General features: G+C 36.4%; 1 protein-coding gene across 2 annotated transcripts in view; it reads right to left on the minus strand.

The window, feature by feature from the left end:
- Nucleotides 1-6,036: 6,036 nt before the first annotated feature.
- LOC129269073 (actin-related protein 2/3 complex subunit 1A-A-like) overlaps nt 6,037-18,484 on the minus strand; it is a 39,252-nt gene continuing 26,804 nt past the window's right edge. For both annotated transcript variants that reach the window (XM_064105290.1, XM_064105291.1), the window contains exons 3-12: nt 18,017-18,102; nt 17,451-17,516; nt 16,083-16,191; nt 14,813-14,882; nt 14,259-14,366; nt 12,867-12,970; nt 10,652-10,830; nt 9,807-9,910; nt 8,836-8,922; nt 6,037-8,029 (exon numbers count right to left, since the gene is read on the minus strand). In XM_064105290.1, the coding sequence (XP_063961360.1) occupies nt 7,855-8,029; nt 8,836-8,922; nt 9,807-9,910; nt 10,652-10,830; nt 12,867-12,970; nt 14,259-14,366; nt 14,813-14,882; nt 16,083-16,191; nt 17,451-17,516; nt 18,017-18,102 (1,088 nt within the window). In that variant the 3' untranslated portion in view covers nt 6,037-7,854. The remainder of the gene's footprint in view (nt 8,030-8,835; nt 8,923-9,806; nt 9,911-10,651; nt 10,831-12,866; nt 12,971-14,258; nt 14,367-14,812; nt 14,883-16,082; nt 16,192-17,450; nt 17,517-18,016; nt 18,103-18,484) is intronic.

Here is an 18,484-nt window from a genome sequence, read left to right on the forward strand (position 1 = left end):
TATGTCCTCATGAAAGAAAAATATAATTTGAAATAAAACTTTTGGGAAAAATGACATTTTAGCCATAATATGTATTGGAGTACATGAAAGAGTAGTCCTTGCCTTACATCACTATGACATCCCATATGCGGCCAATTTGAAGTATCCATGGGTATAGTGATTACCAATATTTACAACTTTTAAAAATTCATAACTTTCTTGTTGTTTGTCCAATATTGTTCAAACTTTTACCTATCAACTTATCTGATTTTTATTTTCCTTATAAAAACAAGTTTTTATTTGGGTTGGATTCCCCTTTAACTGAATACCAAGCTATATATTAAAATAAATACTGAATACACACTTTCATCACACATTGCATGCTGTATAAATATAGGTTTCACACCACAAGTTAAATATAGTAAAATATACGTCTTTTCAGCCATAGAGAGAGAGAGAGTTGACTTTGGTGACAAGCTGTGTGCATATATCTGAGCTACATGTACATGAAGGAGCTTACTTTTGCGAACATATGAAGTTGAATCAATATCGACGTTGTGAATTCATAATAAGGAAGCATATTTATAACAGAAAGTGAAATTCAAATACATTTCAGATAAATGTTGGCACTTGAAATAAAATGATTGTATGCTGTGCTACGGCATAGTACTATCTAGAACTTCATTTTTCAAATAATTACGAGAGCAAATGCACTATACTAGTACTTATTCATATTTTTGCTATAAAGAGGCAGTTTCATTGTACCAAAGAAATAAGGTATGACTGAACACATTTAGGATTATTACTACTTGACACTGGAAAAGTACTATACTCAACTATTTTCAGTAAAAAACAATTAGTGGTAAAAATAATGCTATTCCACTAATTACTAATGATTAAACAGAAAAAAAATCAGAATTCTTGGAGCATTTAAAGGAACAAGCAGTAGCTGGATCCATAAATTACTGATTGGTCTTTCCATTTGGTCTCATCCCACATGGTCTAATCCTAGTTTGTCTACAACCTGTTTGTTAACTATTCATTTAGTCTAATTGCCATTGAGCTCATTTACCAGTTGGGCTATACCCATTTGGTCTAATATTTAGTTAGTCTAACTCCTCTTAGTATATATGGTTGGATGAATTTACGGACCATATTTTCATTTGACGAAGTAACAAAAACATAAGTAGGCAGAATGAATGAGAATTAGACCAAGTAGGTATTAGACCTTGGATACTTTTGACCAAATGGCAATATGACCATATGGGTTTAGCCCATGTGATATTAGACTATCTGAAAAGTAGGCCAACTGCTTATAGACCAAATGGGTTTAGCCCATGTGATAAAAAAACAATCTGAGAGGTACACCAACTGCTTGTAGACCAAATTGGTTTAGCCAATGTGATATAAGACAATCTGATAAGTAGACCAACTGCTTGTAGACCAAATGGGTTAAGCCAATGTGATATAAGACAATCTGAGAAGTAGACCAACTGCTTGTAGACCAAATGGGTTAAGCCAATGTGATATAAGACAATCTAAGAAGTAGACCAACTGCTTGTAGACCAAATGGGTTTAGCCCATGTGATATTAAACAAACTGAGAAGTCGACCAAATACTTATCTACATCAACTGCTTGTAGACCAAATGAGTATAGCCCATCTGGTATTAGACTGTCTGAAAAGTAGCCAACTGCTTGTAGACCAAATGGGTTTAGCCCATGTGATATTAAACAAACTGAGAAGTCGACCAAATACTTATCTACATCAACTGCTTGTAGACCAAATGAGTATAGCCCATCTGGTATTAGACTGTCTGAAAAGTAGCCAACTGCTTATAGACCAAATGGGTTTATCCCATGTGATATTAGACTATCTGAGAAGTGCACCAACTGCATATAGACCTAGTAAATAAACTGCCGGTTCAGGGCAAGTTCAGTGTTGAAAATGAGAATACTGACAATGGGAACATGAGTAATACAATTTCAAACAGAAACCCTGTGCAACTTACAATCTCCATATTTCATGCTATAAACCTCATCTAAAACAAGTTTTTTTACTGCCCTATTTTCATTGCATCTTGCAAAGATTTTAAATGCTCTTGAAAATGCTTCTTCATAATTGAAATCAAATAAGACATTACAATGCATGTCTTCTAGGGTCTTACTCTAAAAACACAATTGGGGAAATTTCAATAAAAATTTAACATTTCCATTGATAAAAAAAAAATAAGTGTTGTGATGAAGAAGTATGCCAATTATATTCAACAAAAACTTTACATCTATTTCAATCAAAATGATACATCGCCAGAGGAAGGAACTCCTTAGCACCGTTTGGCGCCAAAACAAGAACACCCTTTATAGCTCCATGAATTCTCACATTGCATAAGGCCAATACACAAGACAATAACCGCAACTGTGTTGTTAGGGCGTTCTTGCACCAACACACTTGTCACGTCAACATCTTCATTATAAATAACAGGAAATTCACATACTTATGAAACGTTTTTGAGAATTAAATTACATCTTCCTTGATCAAACATCCTGCTTGGATAGAAACATTTCTATCTCCAAATCAAAAGCCTTCAAAAGAAGTAGAGATATAAAAAAATACACTGGTTATAGCGTCGACAAAATGTGGCAAGAGAAGTGGAATACATGATTGTTATTTCCCATCACATGAGAACTTCAAGGTGGCTGATTTGGTAATGTCACTGTAACGATATGTCCAATCACAATGGCCCGTATTCTGAAGTCAGGTTTAACTTAAACTCAGGTTTAAAGTTGTGGTTTAAGTATGGGAAGCCAAAAGTATCAAAATTTTTATCAAGTTGTACGTTTCCTATGTTTACTCTGCTCTTTCCTGATTCATCGATGGTGAAAACAATCATCTATTTATACTTCCTAGATAATTATGAATGATTTAAGAGCCAAATGAGCTGAAATATGATATCTCTACTGTTAGTGATTTATGTAACAATTGGCCATCCATACTTAAACCACAACTTTAAACCTGAGTTTAACTTAAACCCGACTTCAGAATACGGGCCATTGTGTATCATTTTCTCATACTTTCATTAGAATGATCTTCAGGGCTACTACATGGATGTATAGCATGATAAACCTAAGCAGTTTCATGCACCTCCCAAATGAAATCATGTATGGGGCGATTCCATGCTAGAACAAGTGGAATGCCTCTGGCCGTCTCACCTGCATCACGCGATTCAATATAGCAGCAGTGCTGATTTTGAAAACTACTATAACTCGCACAAGATGTTCAGTGATACTTGGTTACTCTTATTTCCACGTTTTATGAACTAGACCAATACACTTATAGAGATATGATGGCAATTCAACAAATACCCCCAACGTGGCCAAAGTTCTTTGACCTTACATGACCTTTGACCTTGATCATGTGACCTGAAACTCGCACAGGATGTTCAGTGATACTTGATTACTATTATGTCCAAGTTTTATGAACTAGACCAACACACTTTCAAATTTATGGCTGTAATTCAACAAATACCCCAATTTGGCCAAAGTTCATTGACCCTAAATGACCTTTGACCTTGATCATGTGACCTGAAACTTGCACAGGATGTTCAGTAATACTTGATTACTATTATGTCCAAGTTTCATGAATCAGATCCATAAACTTTCAAAGTTATGATGGTAATTCAACAGATACCCCCAATTCGGCCAAAGTTCATTGACCCTAAATGACCTTTGACCTTGGTCATGTGATGTGAAACTCATGCAGGATGTTCAGTGATACTTGATTAACCTTATGTATAAGTTTCATGAACTAGGTCCATATATTTTCTAAGTTATGATGACATTTCAAAAACTTAACCTTAGGTTAAGATTTTGATGTTGATTCCCCCAACATGGTCTAAGTTCATTGACCCTAAATGACCTTTGACCTTGGTCATGTGACATGAAACTCGGGCAGGATGTTCAGTAATACTTGATTAACCTTATGGCCAAGTTTCATGAACTAGGTCCATATACTTTCTAAGTTATGCTGTCATTTCAAAAACTTAACCTCAGGTTAAGATTTGGTGTTGACGCCGCCGTCGCCGCCGCCGCCGCCGCCGTCGCCGTCGGAAAAGCGGCGCCTATAGTCTCACTCTGCTATGCAGGTGAGACAAAAATCAGCTATTTTCGCAACATTTTTCAACCTATTGTCCAAACAAACGAAGAACTTCAATTTGTTTTGCGGTAATAATAGAGTACTACTGGGTAGACATACGAAAAAATGACAACCAATAAAAATATGCTGCCCATGGGTGAATTGGAGGTGAAAATGTTGCGTGTCGTACGGGACATTTCTGAGTCCCGTACGACACACAACATATTCGCCCTTAATTCAGCCATAATCAAATATTTTTTGTTGGTAATCAGCTTTTCACATGACTACCCACTATAACTTTATTATTGACCAGAAATAATTTTTCATTCCTCAAGCAATCAGCTAAGAGACTAGAAATTGTTGACAAAATGTCCCGTACGACACGTATGGAATCGCCTTATATCCTGTTCAGTACTTAATCAGTAATATGATACAATAAATAAACCATGGTACTGTATTATTATATTGTAAAATGATATTGAAAACACTTTGCAGAAGAGGAAAATCATGCATCTAAGAGAGACAGCCTCTGAAATGGCAACTGATCATCTTAAACTGAATTGGGAAGTCATGAAATGCAAAAAAAATTATTTCAGAATCTTATTAAGGACCATTATCAAACTCCAAGAAGCTATTTCAAACATATAATACACTGAGAAAAAATCAAACACATATCTTGTGTCAGTCGTCCATACACAATATCCTGTGTCTAACCAGCGCCCGATCAAGGTAGCCATGGTAACAATAACATTGCCATGTTAAGCAGGGCCTGCTGGGAGAACAGTTTTTGGAAATGAAGTGGCTACCCTGTGTAAAATATGACATTATTATTATTAAAATTAAATTTTGTCATTTCTCAAAAACAAATGAAAGTCCAAGCAAAGAAGATATTATAAGTTTCAACATGTCATTTTTTATCTTTTCATTTTTGTACTTGGACTAATAAAATAGTGTATTAATGTCAAACCATTACAATAATAATACTTGGTTCTTCTTTTATTTGAAAAAAAAACAGGCAAGAATAAGGTCTCAAGAAAAATGATGGGACATAATAATTAAATTATAGTAACACACTTCCAGACATCAATTCTTATTCATAGTACATTATAAACTGTTGTTTTGAGAAACAGCAGTCATGCCATGGCACATTTTATTGTCCCATGTTAATAAATATCAGCACACAATATATGTTAAAGAAATAAACTTAAAAAGTCAAATAGATATATTTTAGCACACAAACAAATATAGTGGGATATACGATTGCCTCAGAGGCTATTTAAATACTGTTTAAAACATCTATAATCAAATTTTAAACAAGCAAACCTTGTACATATCATTCGTAACAAAGCATGAATGCTTGTAAGGAAGCAACCAAAGGCTTAAAGGGATGGTCCGGGCTGAAAATATTTATATCTTAATACATAGAGTAGAATTCACTGAGCAAAATGCCGAAAATTTCATCAATATCGGATAACAAATAATAAAGTTATTGAAGTTTTAAGTTTAACAATATTTTGTGAAAACAGTGGTCATGAATATTCATTAGGTGGGCTGATGATGTCACATCCCCACTTTCCGTTTTCTTATGTTATTACATAAAATCATAATTTTTTCATTATTTCATACTTGTGTGAATAATATGTCTCCCTTATATTGAAATAAGTTGCAGCAATAAATATCTATTGCAGTAAATCAGTTGTCAATCCAATTTTTCTAGTTCTTGGAGGAAAAAATTTGAATAAACCTAATTTCATATAATAAAATACAAAAGAACAAGTGGGGATGTGACATCATCAGCCCACCTAATGAATATTCATGACGACTGTTTTCACAAAATATTGCTAAACTTAAAAATTCAATAACTTTGTTATTTGATATCCGATTTTGATGAAATTTTCAGCAATTTGCTCAGTGAATTTTACTCTATTTGTTAAGCTATAAATACTTTCAGCCCGGACCATCCCTGTAAGGTCCTCTCCAACGACCGGGCAATAAGGATAAATGCCTTCCAAATTTAAAAAGGGCACGATTGCACCAAGTGGAAATCGGAGCCTGGGTCACCAAATTGCGAAACCACCTCTCTACCGAATGAGCTGTCATGCCTCCTCTTACAATACCATTTCAATGCAGTCTAATCATGCATATAAAGTGAATACACAAAAAAATTATCATATTGTGAATATTAATACATACCGTGTACTAAAATTGAATACATAATTTCTGTAAAGGGATGAGTTACCTTATATTTGCTTTTGACAAGAATCTATGTATAATCAATGATACTTTCAGACAAAATAGAAATTATTATCTATCATAATAAGGTAATTAAATAATTGACATTTACATACAACTTACCTATAAAGCACATCCAGCATTTAGATCTTTCAGGTTGCTCAGCACAGTGGCATGCGATACATAGATACAATGCCTGCCTGAAGAATACTTAGTGGTATGGTAGTACCCTTATCATGAATTTGTATATATATATATATATTCATAAATAACCTGCTCATAGTACTCTGGCCATTCGTGTCTGACCTAAAGGATTGCAATTGTGATTGAATTAGTGGATGAATCAATGATTTTGATTTTCAATCCTGGACAAAATTACTAACTTTTTTTCAAGCATGATCATTAAAATCAAATAGTGAAAGAAAAAAGAATAATGCAAAACACAACTGGAAGACTTATATAAATCAAACTATTAAATAATTATTCAATTACATGTTCAGCCATGCAGCACCTAGTAAGATGAACCATTATGACTATGCTGCTTCCTGTCAGTTTTTCCTACCACCTGCCTGAATTTCAACAAAAGAGGGCAGCACATCCTGCATTTCCTTGATTTTGATTGGCTGAGAAGCACAGGTGTCTGACCGTCTCTATGGAATCTGCCAGATATTCAAGTCTTTGTCAGATATTTTGTCTGACAAGCCCTTCCATGACACCCTCTCCTGATCATCAGCACATGTATGCTCTCATGCAAGATCATAGGAGAGGATCCCAGGTTTCTTCCCTCATCTTGAAGAAAATAATTATACAGAAAAGTAACATCAAGCATACTTATCAGATCATATACTACTGTATTCAGGCTTTATAAACCCTCCTGACAATATCATAGCCTCTACATAGGTGACACCAGGATTTATTCATTGCATTTTGGTGGCTTGAAAATCATCATTTTTTTATGGAACTTCCTGTTATTTTCGTGGGACTCCCTAAGTCTCAACCCGCTATGTTAGTAAGAAGACTTTGTTGACTCAGCATGCAAGATATGTCGCCCTCTTTTGTTCAACGTCATATATGCGGCACAGAGAATGGGTTAAATACTGGGTATATGAGAAGTGGGGAGTAAAAGCAATGAAGCGTAAACTGTTAAAGCTCTCCCACGTTTTCTCTTCCACAGTCCGGCAAACCTTAAAATACCATTGAGTGGAAAAAGAGCAGACGAGTTGAGAAAACCCGGCGGTGATGAGGATGAGCCGTGATGAGAAGATGAGCAGTAGAGTGTAAAAGCGATGAGGCGCAAACCGCAAAGCTCTCCCACGTTTTCTCTTCCACAGTCCGGCAAACCTTAAAACACCATTGAGTGGAAGAAGAGCAGAAGAGTTGAGAAAACCCAGCGGTGATGAGTAGATGAGAAGTGGAGAGTAAAAGCAATGAGGCGTAAACTGCAAAGCTCTCCCTCGTTTCTCTTCTACAGTCCGGCAAACCTTCGAAGATCATCCAAAGGCAGCAATGTTGCCTAGTCTTGAGACGCAATGTTAACTTGATTGATGGTCTCCGCGAGCATGTTGAATGTGCTGCCCCCGATGCTGGCCTGTAGGGAGTGCTGGTTCCACACGACGAGCAGTCCGTCGGCACCGACAGATGAGAGTTTGGTGACGGCCTCCCTGCCCCCTGAGTGAATGAGCACTTGTCTGTGGACACAAACAACATGATAGGGAATGAATGTGTATGTAAAGAAAGGAAATCAAATGTTTACAGGTATAGATGTACAATGACCATTGACCATGTGACCCAAAAATCTAATATGCATGCATGAATCAAGTTTGATTGAGTTGATTCCTCCCATAGTTTCTCAGTTATCATAAGAAAGAGATATTCGAACGTATACAATGACCTCTGTGACCTTTGACCTCATGACCCTAAAATCTACTCAGATCATAATTGCTCCCATATGTATGCATGAGCTATACTGGAAGTTAACACAAAAACATTTCTTCATTTTTCGCAAGGACAAGATATTTTTGGGTATATGACACCTGTGACCTTTGACCTTGTGATCCAAAAACTAATCAGATCATTGTCACCGCTATGCAATAGATACATTACATATACTTGAAAAAAGTTCGAAGTCGATCCATCAAATATAATAATAGCAGGGCCTGCTGGGAGAACAGTTTTCGGAACTGAAGTGGCTACCCTGTGTAAATATGCCGTTATTATTATTATAAACAGTACTTTAGTCATCACAATACTGAAAATGGGATAGACGATTGGCCCCGAAACAATGTCAGAGATGAAGTCCAGGCCGGCCTCGGGGTCAAATCTTGCCGGCCTTGGCCTCGGGCCGAGTTGCGTGTACAAAGTCTGTAAGAGAATGTTTCTCCAATGGCCTTGTGGCTTGAAAGTACTGGCCTAAACTGCATCCCTGAACAATACCTCTAGCAACCAATTACTTAGGACAGGGGGCATTGAAAACAAAACAAGAACACAATCTTACACGATAGAGTTTTGATGAATGGACGTCCTCTTGCTGTCGTCTTCTACTGTAGCTCGCTTGTCCATACTCTGAAACATTGACATGGCACTAGAAGAGAGAGAGAGAAAAAAAACATTAGGATTAAATGCAATGTATATGCTAAGACAAAAGACATTTATTTCAAGAACTGAACTGCCAACATCAAACGGTTGAACAACTACTATATTATATACATGTAGGTCTATAATTACATTAACACAGTGGCATGTTCACTACGATAATACAAATTCATGAAAATGTGTATATCAATGGACAAGATATCAAATTTTATAATAGTGTGGAAGGACAGATGATAAAACAGATGGACATGTGAGAGCTAGTACCAATTTGAAATATCTCGCACACCCTACAAATGAAAGCATAAGTATTATCTGATGGATACCTTCTTCACAAGAATGATAATTGCAATCAACCCAAATATAAAGTCAAGCTACTGCCCCCCCCCTAAAAAAGGAAATAGAGTAAAAGAAATCACCCAGATGGGTCACTCCATCGGGTAGATGACACAAATTACAAAATTTCAGTGTAAGTGAGGTTATAAAACATTTCCTTTCTCAATGTGGCAATGTTTTGATGTGACAATGTAAGGAAGGCCTCCTACAAGAGAAATCCATGACTGAATTTTTAAATCTTTTATGAATCCGATGCAGTTCAAAAAGCAATTTAACCAACTTTGCATTGACATGATATTTAGATATCATGTCATAGACTCACAGATCTGAAATTGCAATACACCATGTTTGATGAGTAAACCTTAGTGAGAAATAATTTTTTTTAATGAAAAAATCACTGGAAGGTATTTGCCTACATGTAGTTTAAATGAAATGAGACAGTTTTAGTTCTGGTATGTCATAAAAAAATGGCCCAAACTTTATGGAATGACTCAAGTGGGAATGCTGCAAGGCAAAATTCATGATCTTAGTCAAACTTACGTTACTTTCTCTTCAGTTCTCTTTCGCGAGAAACCAACTCTTCCCTCAAAGGTGAGATTGTTGCTTTCATCAACGCTGAATCGCAGCAACCAGCAATCATGTCCCTGATAATAGACAAGAAATAATAATAATAATTGCAAGTTTATTAATAATGGACATAACTAATGCTTGCTTGTACAAATAGATGAGATATAATCTTGAAATTTTGTTATCCGAATGCTTTTGAAGAATACTTATCAACTACCTTCAGCAACTCTAGTGGTATTACCATCAGCATGATCAACAGCATCATCATCATCATCATCATCATCATCATCATCATCATCATCATCTGCATCATCATCATCATCACCATCATCATCATCATCATCATCATCATCATCATCATCATCATCATCATCATCATCACCATCATCATCATCATCACCATTATCATCATCATCACCAATGTAATCAGCATCAGCATCATCATCACCACCATCACCGTCAACACCGTCATCATCATCCTCATCATCATCACCACCATCACCATCATCACTACCAGCACCATTATCAACATCAACATCATCATCATCATCATAATCATCACCATCAACATCATCATCATCACCATCAACATCATCATCATTATCACCATCACCATCATCATCATCATCACCATTACCATCATCCACATCATTATCACCATCGTCACCACCATCACCATCAAAATCTCTCATGATCTTCGCATAGTATTCATCTGACCATTAACTTCCGTCATCATCACCACTTCCATCACCATCAGCGTTATCACCACAACCAGGGAGCAGACAAAGAAAACAAAAACCAATGTGTGCTTCACTTACTCCTGCAACGATACTATCTGGTCCCACCCACTGCAAGGTCATGCAAGGTAGATTCGCAAGTTTCGTTTGGCTCACTGCAAAATCAGCAGTAGCATTGACCATGTTAATGGTGCTGTCATGGCTGACCCAAGCTAGGCGGTTACCGCTCGCATCAAAGGACACATCATGAACCCATCCACCTACAAAACAAACAAAATGTACAACACAATATCTCAATTCTTGAAAACACATGAAAATAAATGAAATCATAGAACTCTTTTTTACAACCATGAACATCATCACCATAGGAAAAACATGTTAGGGGGTAAGTTTGGTTTCATGTATTTTTTACTCATGGCATATATTTTATAATTTGTGAGAATAAAATGAAAATATGCCTTATCATCCATTTTATCACCCCATTTTGAATTTCTATAAAGTGTTTCATCACATACAATTCATGTGCAATAGCTTAAGACCACCTGAGAATTTATATAGCACATGTACAACCAAAAAATTACTTTTTTTCTTTCCAGGGCTCTTTTTGGAGAAACTTAAAAATTTTCCAGGGCTACTTTTTCATTTTCCAGGGCTCTTTTTCCACTTTCCAGGGCTACAATTTCTGGAGCTATTTCGCGGCTTTTTTGCGTTTGTGTGTGTGTGTGTCTGTGTGTGTGTGGGGGTGTGTGTGTGTGTGTGTGCCACATTGAAGGGATGCTGGTCAGCAGTGCAGGGCTGCTCTGCTGCAGGCTCTGCTTTAACAAGATGTACTGTACATGCGGTGCGTTCAACGCTAGCGGGCGTGTATATTTTGCTTATTACATGACGTCATCCAGCCACTGCCGAGAGCCAATTTATGAATGAAAATATAGTAAGCATGCGCAGTGCAAGCCTTCCATAGCCCCACACAGTATTCCACCAAAACAAGTGTGCAATACTCTATCACCTCGTACCAAAATCGACCTAGAATTTCACTTTCCTATAATTTATATGAATTATGAAAGGTATTCTCGGAGGATCTATTTTCTCACCGATACCGAACAGGTAAGCGAATTTCGATTACTTCTTGATTTTCGGTCAAAATCTTACGAATTAGCGTTGATATAGCATCGTGTTCGTTGGAGTCTGTAGAGTCTATCGCAACGTGTACAAAGTCAATTGATTTCCGGGTTTCGGAGCGTCGCGTGAATATGCATGAAATTGCCGAGTCTCGATAATTTTCGATCGATACTGGAGCGATCCGATCACGAACCAAGACCATTTCCCGCGTAGACAATGTGACCGGATATCGTTATCGCTATCGATACTTTCGCACGCAGTCCGAAGGAATTATTTTGGCGACCACGTAGTCATGACGTGATCTGCGCGATTGGCCAATCAGCGGTCTCCGATTCGCTGAGCCGAGACGGTCTATTCGTTGTACACAGTCTATGGACAATTTGCCACTGTGAAATATACAGTGTTGACGGGGGCGATTATGAGTTTTGCAGTCGCCCTCGTGTGAATGTTTTTAGCCCTTTTCCGGGGCTCTTTTTGGACTTTCCGGGGCGAATTCGCCCGCCGCCCCCGTGTAATTTTTTGGTTGCACATGTATATACTGTAATAGTGTAATAATGTAAATACTGACCTATGTATTATTTGTTGGTGTTGATTCCGTGTATAATTTGAATGGTTAAAGAGAAATACAGTAAGTTTTAAGTAATTGTCTAATAGCTTGTCTAATAGCTTGACTAATCCTTTCGTTAAAAAAACATTTTGAAGAAAATATACTTAAAAAAAACAAAAGGGGCTGCCGATCTTTGGAAGAGCAATTTATTATGCTGAAACTCCAAAATTACCAGTAATATACCTATTAATAATATAATAATAATAACGATAATAATAATTGGATTTATATAGCGCTTTTTCCAGAGGATACAAAGCGCTGTTGATTGCATAAGACAAGTTAAGGTTTATGGTTATATAAGTGTGCTTTGAGATGTTTTTTGAAGAGGTCAAGAGAAGAGAGGTTATGAAGAGATGGAGGGAGTTTGTTCCAAAGAAGGGGGGGGGGCAAGAGATTGAAAGGAGTTGAAACCGGCCTGCTTTCTGGATTTTGGAATGACATAGGAAGGAGTAGCTGCAGAACGAAGAGAGTATGTAGATCTTTGTAGCTGAAAATACTGAAGAAATGTAAGAAGGAAGTGTGGTTGACAGAGATTTATAGGTTTGCATAAGTATTCGATAATGTACCTACCACTTTGTCCAAACTCCATCAGACACGCACCAAGGGGTAGCTTGGAACCCCACACATTACCACTCGGTTTCGCCTCTATGTCTTTCACATAGGCAGAGAATACCCTGACGTAAAAATACGAGATTTGATTGATGACAAGTTAGTCCAATGAAAATGAAAGAACTGTTAAAACACAACCAAAAGTAACATATTCTGCACTTCCACTATTGTTATCCTGAGAGCTGGAGAACACCAGTCATTTGTAATTTTTTTAAAGTGGGACAGTGCATCCTCCCCCCTCATATTATCATGTAAACTTCATCCTGCACTTCGCAGTGCACTCTCCACCCCCTGGGGAACATTCCCTTGTCCAGGGGTGTGAGTGGTCACACATAAAAAGATCTGAAAAAAGCTGAAGAGTGTTGAAGAAGTCTGAAATAGAAAGATATCCCATATTTTTGTACAGAGGAAAGCCAAAAATAAGCTGAAATTATGCTGAAAATCAAAACCAAAAAAATCTGAAATCAGCTAAAAATCTGAACTCTCACACCCCTGCTTGTCTAACTGCTTCATCAATTAATAGCAATGGAATTTTTAAAACAAAAAAAAAATTCGGGAAGCATAACCAGGGTTCCCAGCATTTCCAGAAAACGAAATTTCCTGATTTTTTCCTCATGAAATCTAAAAATTCCATGATTTCAACTAATTTCAAAATCACATGTTTTCTATCTTGTTGCTGTGAACTATTTGCAAAATATAAAAATATAACAAAGAATTACTGACTAATCTTGATTTCAGGACCAAACTTCCATGACTTTTCCCTGATTTGAGGCATTTTTATCTAAAAATTCCCAGACTGGAAAAAAAAAGCAAAAATAATTTTTTATCATGTCCATCATTTTCAACTAATTCTCTGTATATATGCTTTCATATTGGCTTTCCTCATGATCTCATCCCAAATTATTTTTCTATCCTGTAATACTGAGCCAGATTTCTACAGCAGAGCCATATTGACTCAGACTTTTTAAGTTGGCATCGTGGGATGTAGCCATTTTATACACCTGGGTCAAGAGTGGCAATATGGACAAAAATGCTTTGCAGAAGGACCAAGATTTGGGTAGTATGGTGGAACTAGAATATCGGGAGGAGTCATTTAAAGTTGGAATATGATAACAATTGCTTTGCCAACAGCCATTTGAATGAAAAGTCTGTTTTTGTCAGAATTTGATTCAGAATAATAGGAAAAGTCAAGCCTGCTATTTAAAAAACAGTCATTTCAGTCATGCATAAAATAATGAGTAAGTTATGAAAGCCTTAGTTACAATCAGCTTTATGAAACCATCCCACCCCCTCCCCCCCCCCCTCCCGAGCCATGGGCATGAGATCTGAGCAGTCACCCAGCTATATCCTTACCTGACCTTGAAGTCAGTTGATCCGCATGCCAGTAGAATATTGTTAGGATGCCAGTCAACGGTGGTCACGGTGGAACGGATCGGCTTCTTGATGTGCTTGCTGACCCACCTAAAACAGCATTCAGTACGGCAAACATTTATTTGTTAAATTCAGTGCAATGTGATTAGGTTCAATGGGGAAAAAAAGTCCAAATAAATATATAAAACAGCAATTGTTAATAAAAGAACATCAAATAAAAACAAAATTTGAATTGTATGTAGAATATTCAAACATTTCGTAAACAAGTAAAACGTACACATCATTAAAGCTACAATAATGCAGCCACATTTAAAAGTGCCATCTGAAGACCTAGAACTACCTCATGACATTATACAGTCTTAAAATATATATTTACTACATTGGTCTATGTCTGCAGACTACCTGTGGCAGGGGATTCACAGTGTACTGAGTTCAATGTTTCTTCAAAATGATAGTTTAAAATAAAACTATATGATTGTATACTCCTATCGCACAAAGGCAAAATTGTAAACGCAAATGAATGAAAATTATCTCACCAGTCATGATCTTGGTCGAAATAACAGATGGATATCAATCTGGAACCGCTACCAACGGCAAACTTGTTTTCTGCAGGTAAAGAACACAATAAACAATCTGACTGTAAACAGCTACAAAGTAATATTCAAAAAGGTAGATAAATCATGAATCATTACGATACTACATATAGCAACATAATTATTCATAGAAAATTTGCAGATTTATGCAGTTTTTGGATTCACTCCATTTGCATAACCATAGATAGGATGTCTTATCCCAAATTTGTAATTGGCAATGTTCAAAATTGTTCATACTCTGTATGATTTGCTTAATTTCTTGATCAGTATGAAGCTGGAGCTTGGGATTTATAATTGTAATGCACTATTACACTGTCCAAAGCTTACCTAGGGGTTTTTTCTTTAATAAATCAAATTTTGGAGAAAACACACCATTTTTATGCAAATAAGGGGAGCATTTCATCAACATTTTTGTCTGACAATTTGTCAGATCTGATGACTTTCCTTGATTTTGATTGGCTGAGAAGCACCATTACCATGGTAACTGTCGGATAGAACTGTACTTGTCAGACTTTTTGACTGACAAGTCGTTTCATGAAATGCTCAACAGAAGTAGCACTAATTTATATATGATGGCTAAATGTATTCAGCTGATGTACATGTACAAGAAATGTCAATTCAGCTTTAATTTTGCAGAAAAAAGGTAAAATACCTGCAATTTTTCGCAGGGGTTTGAATAGTTCTGTTGCGAACACAATATCTTGAACTGTTGCTGGGCTAGCGCCATGAGTGTCACCAGACAGTTTGTGTGCTCGATAAGTTATCAAAATTATTAATTATTATTCAACCCAATTACAAGTCTCTTATACACCACTATCAAACTGTACGCACACTACGATCATCCCAATCTAGTCTCTTACATATTCCATATATCCACTATCTAAAAAATCCTGGGGCGATCAAGCCTTTGCTCATCATGCCGGACCAGCCCTGTGGAATTCACTACCACAGGAGCTGAAGAACTCAAACTCTGCAACATCCTTTAGGAGCAACCTAAAATTGCAATTGTTCACCAGCAGGTACTAGGTTTGAAGACAGACATTTTCCTCTTTTTAATATACCCTTTCTTGTACTTCTCTAACTTATCTTTACTTTTATGTTTTGCTCTCTTGTAAACGCTTTGAGCATTTAATCAAAATGGTAAAGATGCTATATAAATCATGTATTATTATTATTATTATCATTAATATTACTGAAAACAAAATCTCCTTACCTAAAGGTGACCATCGCACGCAGGTGGCAGCACGGTTTATACGTAGGATAACAAGAGAGGGCTTCCATTCGTTATTGCCGTTCTGGATCCACACATAGGCATTACGATCCTATCAGAACAAATTCATAAGAAAAAAAAACAATTTATATAATCAGAAGTAATCAGTTAAACTATCTGATGTGGTTTATCAATAATGGACATACAAAAAGATGGACATTAATCGATTAGTTAATAAATTCACTAAACATTGACTTTCATTGACATCTAAATAACATTTCCTGTCTACTTTGATCCTATGATGGTCGCTGTCAATTATGCCATGAGTTAACAGAAGCAATCCATGATGAAATAATAAGACATTGATATTGCACAAACTGTATGCGCAGAAGATCATAAATCACTTAAATCCTTGAAAATCAATATGCAGTTCTGGTTTACATGAGTTCAAATTGTTTTATTTGGGGGAATATCATATCACAAAAACTATATATATGGTTTTGGATTTTGTTCCTCCAAATCAGAGGCATGTTAAAAAAAATGAAAGGTATAATCTGACACAAGACATCAGCCAAAACAAACCCAAGGCCAGTAAAAACTGTTCGTTGGTAAATAATCAGATATGCCTTGGTAGTCGCTATTGTCAAAACACCTGTACAGTACGCTCTCATTAAGATGCACATAATCTGGAGGCAGTGACTATCATTCCATCAAAACAAGGCTTGCATTATTTATCCATCTCACTGTAGGTCCACGATCAATTACACTAAAATATACTGTAGTGCAAACCCACAACTACTTTGCTCTGTATATAAAGCCTTTTGGCAGTCATGCAGCTCACTGCATTTTTAAAAATGCAATTTTTATTAATTATGTAAGTCATAAGTTATTCACTTTGTACATTTTTTTACTCAAATCAAAGAAATAATTCTAATAAGGACGATCAGCAGGGGAGTGTTTCATCATAAATTCTGTCCGACAAGTTTTCAGATCTGACGACTTTCCTTGATTTTAATAGGCTGAGAAGCACTGTTACTATGGTAACTGACGGATTAAATGGGACTTGTCGGACAAAATGTCTGACCAGTCCTTTCATGAAACGCTCCCCCAAGTACCAAAAGGCAAGCAGGCATAAAATTGCCACAAATAACAGCCTGAATGACAAATTATCGGCTGTAGGTAATACAAACAATATTCGCTGGCATTAACTTTGGTGAGATACTACACATATTTCCCATAGTAGACCCATATTGCCCTCATCAAGACCTGGGCAATACAAGACTTCTTTTGAATATAATATTTGAATATAATATCTACCTCAAAGCCAGTCATGAAATATCTGATGACCTAAGATGAAAGCTGTATACTCACTGATCCACATGTGACAATCATGTTGCTCTTCGGGGCCCAGTCAACACTGGTCACTCGCTGGGTGTGCTACAGTAAAATCAAAACGATGTTTTGTGAAAATAACGTTTTATAGAAACTATGTTTGGGTGACCTATTAAACAACTAGATTCTTTGGCCCAAATTCAGAAAGGTGGTTTTCAAAACAATTGGTTGAACCCATGGTTTATGCATATTTCCTGTATAAATTATGCTTATTTACAGCGTATATTAAAAGATGTTCAATGCTGATGTGCGCTCTTGTCACAGTGCGCCAAATTGACACCTGTTGCCATGGTTATTAAGTATGCTATTTTATTCATGAGTCCACTGTTTTGAATTAATGAGTCTACTCATTAAAATAGCATAAATAGAAACTAACACTAAATCCTTACCTCACTCAATTTCGAGTGGGAAGTTTCATATTAAAAGAGTGTGAAAACATAAGTGAACTGGTTACTTTTTTTTTATGGCTGCGATTAATATCTGACGAGTAATATCTTGAAGCAGTAAATAAAAAATATAGAAATTTAATCATATATCAGACATACCTCACTCAAGGTGTGTGTTTTCTCCCATCCATCATCACACTTTTGATAGATGTCAACCAAATTATTGTTAGCAGAAACTGCTATTTCTGGGGGACAAAAGAAGAATTGAACAGACAAGCAATTAGACTATTATCAAACAAATGCACTGATCAATTGTCAGAATTTGCCTTATTTTTGTTAAACTGGCACCAAAAGATGTTATAGGTGACAGCAAATCCTAGCATCTAATTGGTTGATTGGCTGGGCGTAAATTAGTCTGAGAAAATCACAGACAAAACTCAGACATTAGTCTTCATGAATGCTCCCCAAATCTCAATCAACTTTTCCATGATGGTGGTAATTAAACATGAGGCTGGATACAATAGTGCAATTTTACAAGTACTTGTCCTGTGAAATGACTCAATAAGAATTTGAAGAATCTAATGAAGAATTTTAACAAAGTTTATTTTATGAACAAAAACCTAGACA

The sequence above is a fragment of the Lytechinus pictus genome, chromosome 10 (assembly GCF_037042905.1).
Source record: "Lytechinus pictus isolate F3 Inbred chromosome 10, Lp3.0, whole genome shotgun sequence".
Lineage (NCBI taxonomy): Eukaryota > Metazoa > Echinodermata > Echinoidea > Temnopleuroida > Toxopneustidae > Lytechinus > Lytechinus pictus.